Source organism: Malaclemys terrapin, chromosome 17 (assembly GCF_027887155.1).
Source record: "Malaclemys terrapin pileata isolate rMalTer1 chromosome 17, rMalTer1.hap1, whole genome shotgun sequence".
Classification (NCBI taxonomy): domain Eukaryota; kingdom Metazoa; phylum Chordata; order Testudines; family Emydidae; genus Malaclemys; species Malaclemys terrapin.
This window is the reverse complement of record NC_071521.1, coordinates 11545278-11553618: the sequence shown is the minus strand read 5'-3', so window position 1 is coordinate 11553618 and position 8341 is coordinate 11545278. Positions and strand designations below refer to the sequence as shown.

General features: G+C 43.8%; 1 protein-coding gene across 9 annotated transcripts in view; it reads left to right on the top strand.

The window, feature by feature from the left end:
• Positions 1–2168: 2168 nt before the first annotated feature.
• The window catches only part of FUBP3 (far upstream element binding protein 3), a 56985-nt gene continuing 50812 nt past the window's right edge, over positions 2169–8341 (top strand). For 6 of the 9 annotated variants that reach the window (XM_054007326.1, XM_054007325.1, XM_054007322.1 and 3 more), the window contains exon 1: positions 2169–2324. In XM_054007326.1, the coding sequence (XP_053863301.1) occupies positions 2238–2324 (87 nt within the window). In that variant the 5' untranslated portion in view covers positions 2169–2237. The remainder of the gene's footprint in view (positions 2325–8341) is intronic. The other 3 variants (XM_054007332.1, XM_054007330.1, XM_054007331.1) reach the window with 1 other exon arrangement.

Genomic DNA, 8341 nt, shown 5'->3' with positions numbered 1-8341 from the left:
AGGGGGTCACAGGGAAGTAGGTTGCAGTTGCTCCTTGGGAGGAGGGTTTTCCAGTAAGGGGCTAGAGCAGTGGGTCTCAACTCATGGGCCACTTGTAGCCCAATCAGCATGCAGCTTTGGCCCATATGACATCCTCAAGGCTATGCAGGTAGTATATATATTTTGTGGATGCGGCCCATGTAACACAGAGAGAGAGCTGCATATATATAGCCCACAAGGTGAATAGGTTGAGAACCATTGGGCTAGAGGGTAGTCTACAGTTACTTCCTGAGAAGAGGGAGTTGGGAGGCTGACAAACCCAGAGAGGGAGGAAGGTAGGAAAAGCAGTAAGGGAGGATAGTGGAGGCCTGGTTTCCCCTACTAGTTACAGGGGATGTGGCACATACTAGGCAGAAGAAAGTGGACTGCCTGGGATGATTTGGTCTGGGAAAGACTTTATTACACTCCCCCTGGAATAGGGAACCATGTTGTGACCTGGCTGAGTCACAAAAAGGAGGCTGCAGTTTTAGGAGCAAGAGGGGCTGCAGGATGAGAGGATGGTGGGAGAGACCGTGAGAGGAGGATGCAATGCCTACCAGAGCTGACTTCCAGGATGGCCAGGAGGCGGTGCCACCAGTGGTGAGTGGACCTCCTGACACCTGTCAAGACTAGAATTTACAATCCTGTTAATTAACACCTGTTAAAACATGACCACAAATTCTAATGTTGACATCTCTTTTAACAACAGAGATTCTGACCTGGCTATTTTAGTGTCTCTGAATCCATGACTGCAACATATTTTAGAATTCAACCAACTTTTTAAATAGGCTAGGAATAGTTCTGCCTTGGAAGCTAGATTCTCACGATACATGCATGAGAGGTGACAAGGAAACTGGAGCAGTGGAAAAGGAGGAAAATGTATTTATTTTCATCGGAAAGCCCAGAGACACGCATTGCTAACTACTCCACTGGGATAGCTTGGAATGGGGATGTTTAGGTGGGTAGTACTAGCCAGTGCCATGTCAGCAGTGAGCAGGGATGCTGGAGAAATGCCTGGGGGCAGAGCAGAGTGACTAGACATTCTTAGGCATTTTGCATGAGCAGAAATAGTAATTTAGGCCCATCCCTAGCAGCCTCGGACAGCATCCATGGAGGAAAAATGCTCTTTTTCTGGGAAATAGTTCTGTGCTCCAGAGATGGTGACTTGCACTGCAACGCACTAATGCAATGGCGCTCAACCTTTCCAGACTACTGTACCCCTTCCAGGAGTCTGATTTGTCTTGTGTACCCCCAAGTTTCACCTCACTTAAACTATTTGCTTACAAAATCAGACCTAAAAATACAGAAGTGTCATAGCCACACTATCACTGAATTCATTTTTACCATATAATTATAAAAAATCACTCTGAATATAAATATTGTACTTACATTTCAGTGTATAGTATATAGAGCAATATAAGTAAGTCATTGTCTATGAAACTTCAGTTTGTACTGACTTTGCTAGTGGTTTTTATGTAGCCTGTTGTAAAGCTGGGAAAATATCTAGATGAGTTGATGTACCCCTTGGAAGACCTCTGTGTACCCAATTGAGAAACACTGGTCTAGGGTTGGTGTTTTTTCTTTATAATGGAACAGCAGCAATAATCACATGGCATCACTGTGTCACATTCTGATGCCCTGGGGACTCAGACATGATTTTTGGGCCTTGTGTGGGGGAGGTAGGGGGCTGCACAGACAAAACTAGCAAGCTGGGAAACTTCATGGGCAACCATCCCTGGGGGCTTGGTATAAGTGTGTGATATACTGATGACTCCTAGGAGTGGAAGGGACCTCAAGAGGTCCTCTGCACTCATGGCAGGACTATGTTATCTAGGATATCATCATTAATTAAGATGCTAATGAGCGATGCTATAAATAAGGGAGGGCAATGAGCCGAGTGGCTCTACGTGGGATGGGTTAATAGTGCGGGGCTCGGTCCATGCTTCTCCCCATAGGGAGCCATGTGGAGCCAGCAGCGCACGAGAAGCACTGTCCCTGAGCAAGGGGTGCACGCGCCGGAAGCAGCCTCGTTCTGGCGGGGTGCTTACGTCATTGTGAAAGCCCCCTATCGGCTGGGCTTGATCCTCCCTTCCCCCTCTGTTTCCGGCGGAAGTCTAGGCCCTTTCCTTTTCCGGGTACGGGTGCCCAGGCGGCGGAAAGAGGCAGGCAGGACGGAGCGGCGGCGGTGGCGGTAGTGGTGGGGGTGGCTGGCGCGTGTAATGGCGGAGCTGGCGCAGGGGCAGAGCGCGGCTCCAGTGGGGATTAAACCCGAGGGCTTCGCCGACGCTTTGCACCGGGTCCGCCAGGTAACGGAGCCCGGGCGCAGGAGGAGGCCTCGGAGCCGCTGCTAGGCCTCGGGGCGGGAGAGGGAGCGGGGCGGCCCGGCCAGGTGGCTAGTGGGGCAGAGGGGGGGAGCGGCCTGCGTGTGGGGCGCAGGGGCCTGCGCCTCCTTCTGGGGAAGGGCCCGGGGGGCTGGAGCGAGGCCTGCGAGGGGGGAGCGGGGATGGCAGGGGCGGGCGCCCTAGGCGCACCCTGCATGGGCGGGGAGCGCTGGGGCAGAGCTTGTGGGGAGCTGGGGAGACTAGTCCCGTGGCTCTCTCAGGCCTTGTTCACCACCTGCCCAGCTTTCTCTCTGGAAAATAACGCCCGGACCTTGTGTCTGTGCAGCGCCTTTCATCACCCAGGAGACCAGAGTGCTTCTGAAAACAGCTCCCCTCTGTAGGGATTAGGGAGTGTTGGGTGCGAGGGGGGAAATGGACCCCTAAGGGGTTTATGTGGATGCAAGGTTGAAGGAGGTCAGACAGCTGGAGGTGCAGGTTCTGGGGGCTTTTGGGAGAGATTGTTACTTTGCAGTTCAGTGGTTGGGCTTATGACCCAGAAAGTGGCTATTTTGTAAAGAAATACTATTTTACAACATTTTCCTTGGCAAAATGACTAGAAATAAGCATTCACCCGTTGTTGTTTTTTAAAGATACTTAAGACAAGTCACTTTAAACTATAATATAGGGGAAATACTGTATTTATAATTAGGGGTTAGTGTCCATCCCAGAAGAGGTGGAAAAGCGTAATTTCTGTGATTCTAAAACAAAAATATTCAAAGATTGGTAGAGAGGGTTTCAAATCCAAACAACTTTTTTTGCGTAAAATCTAGGGTGTCTGAGGAAATTATGGTGCTCCTTAGCAAGTTTATGAAAAGTGATTTCAGAGACAAGCGGCCACTGCCTCGTGGGTTTTGCTAGTTGTGCAAAATTCATTGCTGTGTATTCATCATCTTTCTCATTCCGTATTTATCGCAGGTGTTAAATGCAACTTGTTCATTGTGGTTATTTACATCCCAACAGGACATAACATGGCTAACTACTAGAAGCAAGTCTTGAAGATTCTGTATTGTCTCACTGTCACTTTCCAGTATTGCTGGGGTGGTGGGGGAAAAGATCTCCCTGTTGCCCAGCTCCTGGAGAAATAAGTTGGATCATAAAACCTTTTGAGCTATTGTTCTAATGAAATGAAAGGGCTCACCACTTTGTACAACTCAGTCATAAACCAATATGGTAGCGAATATTGATTTTTTTTTTTTATCTAGTCTCCAGAGAATTGTGCAAAGACACTGGCTGTTCAAGGTAGCACATCATCTGCTTTTTTCAGAAATTATCTGCGACTTACTGCTTTTCAGCTGTTGATCCAAAGCATCACATCTTAGTCATGTTACAATATGCAATAGGTAGCTCTCATCTGCAGTGACCCAGACAAGGCTGCAAATCAGATTTTTCAGTGGCTACTACAGCTGTGTCGACTTGACTGTACGCTGATGCCTGAGTCTTCCTGTTAGCATCAGATTGTTAACCTTTAGAGGCTGTTGTATTGGGAAATATCGTAGACGCATGTCATAATCTGGACCTCTTACTGAAGGCCTCCAGCTGCAAAAATTCATTTTGAGTATTTGAGAGTGTTTTCTGCCTGTTCTTAAGTAATAGATGGACTTTATCTTGGACAGCCTGCTCAGGTAGAAGAAAAGTTTCCATTATTTGCTGATCATTTGTGCCTTTTTGAAAGGAAACTGAGTACTGCATTGGAAACATACTGAACTCATATTGAAGTGCACCATTCACTGGATCAATAACAAGTTAAACGTGAAGGGGGAATTTCTGTGACTGTATTGACCCTTGTATATTAGTGAAAGTTGATTGCTTATCTGTCCTATATGGCTGCTCTGTCAGATTTGTGGGTTATGGTAGGATTGTTCCACACGCTCGTACCCAGAGAAAATGGAGCATTAAACTACATTCATTGTAAATTGGCTTTTCTTTACCTTTTATAGGGGAATGAATAAATTGGTATCCCTAGGCCCAGAATGTACTGAGTTACTCTAGTCTAAGCTTTTAAAGTCTTCAAAGCCATCTGCTTCAAATGAAGTGTCCTAGAAACAGTATGCTTTACAGGCCTTTATCAATGAAAATAAATTTCTCTGATAAATGTGGGCTCCCCCAAGTTTTGGTAGTTGAGTCATTGATCTGCTATTCTGTAAGGTGATTGTATGCTGTCTGGCTTGACAGCTTTGTTCAGTATGGTTTGGGGGAGGGGAGAGAGTTGTTCATTTTAGGCAAAACAATAGATCCTAAGATCAAGTTCACTATCTTAATAGCTGTGAAGGGAATTTAGTAATTGAGTACAAGTAGTTTGGCTTGTGCCCAGGTGTGATGTGACTAAATCCTTGTCACTGAGGTCTCAGTGACCAATATGAAATAAGGTGGTCTTGGTTCACTTCCTAGTGGGCAATTGTGTGCCTCACAAATCCAACTTTCACAGTTCGCACCTCTGGCATTCTTGTTGAACGGGGTATAGAGACAGATTCTGCTGTCTTGTCCCTAAAGATGGTGACTAAGATTTTGGTTGAAAATAAGAAAGTTTGCACAGTACTTGTCCATGCCATACTTCTTCTGTAGGCAGATGTCATTGAGGGGAGGGCGGCTTTCAGCAATATGGTACCTTTTTATGAACTGTGTTCACTTAAAATCATGCAAACCCTAAAGCTGCTACAGGTTATTGATGTAAATGCCCCTCTTGTGGTTTTGAATCAATTTTGAGCTAAAGCTGCATATATGACTGTTAATCTAAATGTGCTGGAGGTCCACTTTCACTTCTCATATGGGTTATAGTATTGTAAATCTGGGTCGTACCATCAGTATTGGGAGGGTAACTAAATATTCAGGCCAGTAGACCTACAGGATGATCAGCCACAGTAACTGCATGCTTAGACATTGTGAAATGAGCTAGCAACCACAGAAGTCTGTAGGACCTTTCAAAGAAATGAGTTATGTCTTGCTTTATTGGATTGTCCTATGTGAACCCTCTTTTTTTTTTTTTTTTTTTTTTTTTTTAATCGTAATAGTGTCAAAGCTTTGAGACACATGTTTCTCTCCCCACCTCCCCTTCCATAGGGAATCTGATTAGTGTATTAGCAGACTGACATATATGCAGTAGCCAGCCTACATAGGGAGGCTGCTGATATTGTAATTTGGAATTGTATTGCTTTTGTGTGTTAGAACATTTGTATTACTCCTTTAAGTAATATAACTTGTATTAACAAATTGATTCATTCCCTTCCCCTCCTTAACAGTCTCACCTTGTGATAAATCATTCTTATTTGTATGGTGCTAGTCCCCTCTCCACATACAGGGGGGAGGGATAGCTCAGTCATTTGAGCATTGGCCTTCTAAACCCAGGGTTGTGAGTTCAATCCTTGAGGGGGACACTTAAGGATCTGGGGCAAAATCAGTACTTGGTCCTGCTAGTGAAGGCAGGGGGCTGGACTCAATGACCTTTCAAGGTCCCTTCCAGTTCTAGGAGATAGGATATCTCCATTAATGAATTAATTTATTTATATTTATACACACGGCACTTTTGCTGTGAAGTTATTTGCATTGTAAGATTTCATCATAAGAATCTAAATTTGAGAAATTAGCCAGATACTTACTAGCCAGAGGTTTACATTAACTATCTAGAGGAAGACACAAAAGATAATGTTGGCCGCCCCATCGTTGATGTGATGGGTAATGGGCTGGTAAGCCCTTGTCCTGCCAACCTTAGGTGCTGGGATTTTTATCATGGTCCCATCAGGGCCCTGTGTGTAAACTCCATCTTTCATATCAGGCTCTACCCTGTAGGTCTCCTTTTTTATTTAAAAAAAAAAAAAAAAAAGGGGGGGGGGGGACACTCCAATCACTCCTTTGGAAGCGAGATACTTATCTGCCTCTTTGTCCCTTTTCTGGACTCCTAGGGGTGGGGAAGGGGAAGGAAGGTGTCAGCTATTTTACATCTCCCTTTCTCCTCCTCCCCCCTTCACTCCCTCCCCTTAGCTTCTCTCTTGGATTCTCTTTGAATAAATTAATAGCTGGTCTTTGCTGCTGCAGCTAGTTTTCCCAATTAGGCAAAACAAAATTTATATGGTTCTGGACATTTTCACCACTCCTCACAGGGTTCTGGATAGCAGTTGAGAAACTGAAGCAAATCACATTACCTTCAGTATTCTGCTTGACAAACATGAGCAGCAGCGGAGGCATTGGAGCTGTTTGAAGACTCGGGGTGCTAATACTTCACTGACCTGTATTGTGTTAACATCTGAAAGATTATCTTTTTGTATCCATAAACTAGAAACTTAGACTAAATTCTGTAGAAGTTGATGGTTTAGGTCCTACCACACTTGCCGTTGAAACTTTCATCTTCTGCACATGAATGGATTTTAAATCCTTAAACACTATTGTAAAAGAAGGATGCACCAGAGGTATAAATGGACAGAAGTCTAAAAGGTACCAGGTCATATGCCTCCCTAACTACTAGGAATACTTCAATTTAAAAAAATAACTTCATTTTGTATCTTCATTGTAAATAGTAAAGCACGTACAACTATCACTTTTTTCCATGACTGTACCTCTGCAAATGTGTAGCTCAGGTTTTGAATGGCCAGCCAAATCCCAAAAGTGTGACAATCGCAGAAATAATTTCTGCTTTAGTGATGTTTCTACAACACACTTTAGAATTAAACTGAAAAAAGGCTTTTATATAGGGGGAATGGAGAATGACGTCTAGAGGGGTGAACGCAGTAGCTAGCACTACATTACTCAAGGTCACCCAGTCAGATAAGGGCTAGGGCTGCATGCTTTTGTTAATTTCCTAGCTTCAGCGTGCTTCATTTATCTTCCTGCAGAACCTGTAGTAATAAACGAGGCTCCTTTTGTAACTTAAACAAGAGAAATTAAAACATAATGTAACTGCTGCTTCTGTTCTAAATGTTTGCTAACTTTACTTTGTAGTTTCTGATTTTTTTTTCTCCTGTGGTAATGAATTGGTCAGTGGTCCCTGTATAATCCAACAGCGGTTTTTTAAAATATATCTTTAACATTTTCATAAGCCTTGACCAGCTTGAAATAATTGTGCATTGTGAAAATGCTGACTCTGAATTTTAGTCTACTTTCTGGGGGGGGGAATTAGGGCAATTCTGCCCTAATTGTTTATTTTTTACTCTTAGCAGGGTGGTTGGGAAACAGCACAGGTGTAGCCAAGGGCAGGATTTGGACCAAATGAACTATTTAAAGTATAAATTCACTTGTGGAAATTGGGGGGGGGGGGGGTGAGAATTGAACAAAATAACTGTTAAAATGGGAGACTATTTTCAATGAACCTGTTAAAACATATCAGTAACGTGTCACAGTATGTTAGGGCTGGCAGACCGTCTATTGCAGATCTGTGGATTATAAATTACTACATAGGGGCTGTTAGTAGATTCCAAAAACTGATGTTAATCTTTATTTTTCAGTATTGAAGTGGTATTTGAAATGTAGATAGCTTTAATAAAGCAACCAAGCGAGGGATAGCAGATGGGAGGAGGGCCAGAAACATGTCATGGTGTGGAATATGCCAAGTTACATAAGAAGGCAACCGAGACACTGCACATGTGTGGGGAGGTGGACAGTACATATTAATGACCCCTAAATTGTATTTACATGAAGCCAGTGGTTTTGGGTGACACAAATAAACCATGCCTGAGTTGTTTGGTTTCAGTCTCTCTAATTGCAGCATTATGTGGTGCTGCATTATTCCATATATTAAAAAAAAAAAAAAAAAACTAGACCGGCCCTAAGACTGACCACCCCTTCCTCTTCAGTGAAAGAGGGTTCTTTTGTTCTAGAAAAGATTCAACATGGGTTTCAGCTGCCTGTGTTAATTTCCAGGTGTGCATGCAAGTGCACCCCATTGAGATTACAAAAATACAATAGGAAAAAGAGGGAAATAAGAACTTCTTTTGGAACTTGGATTCTTGATACTA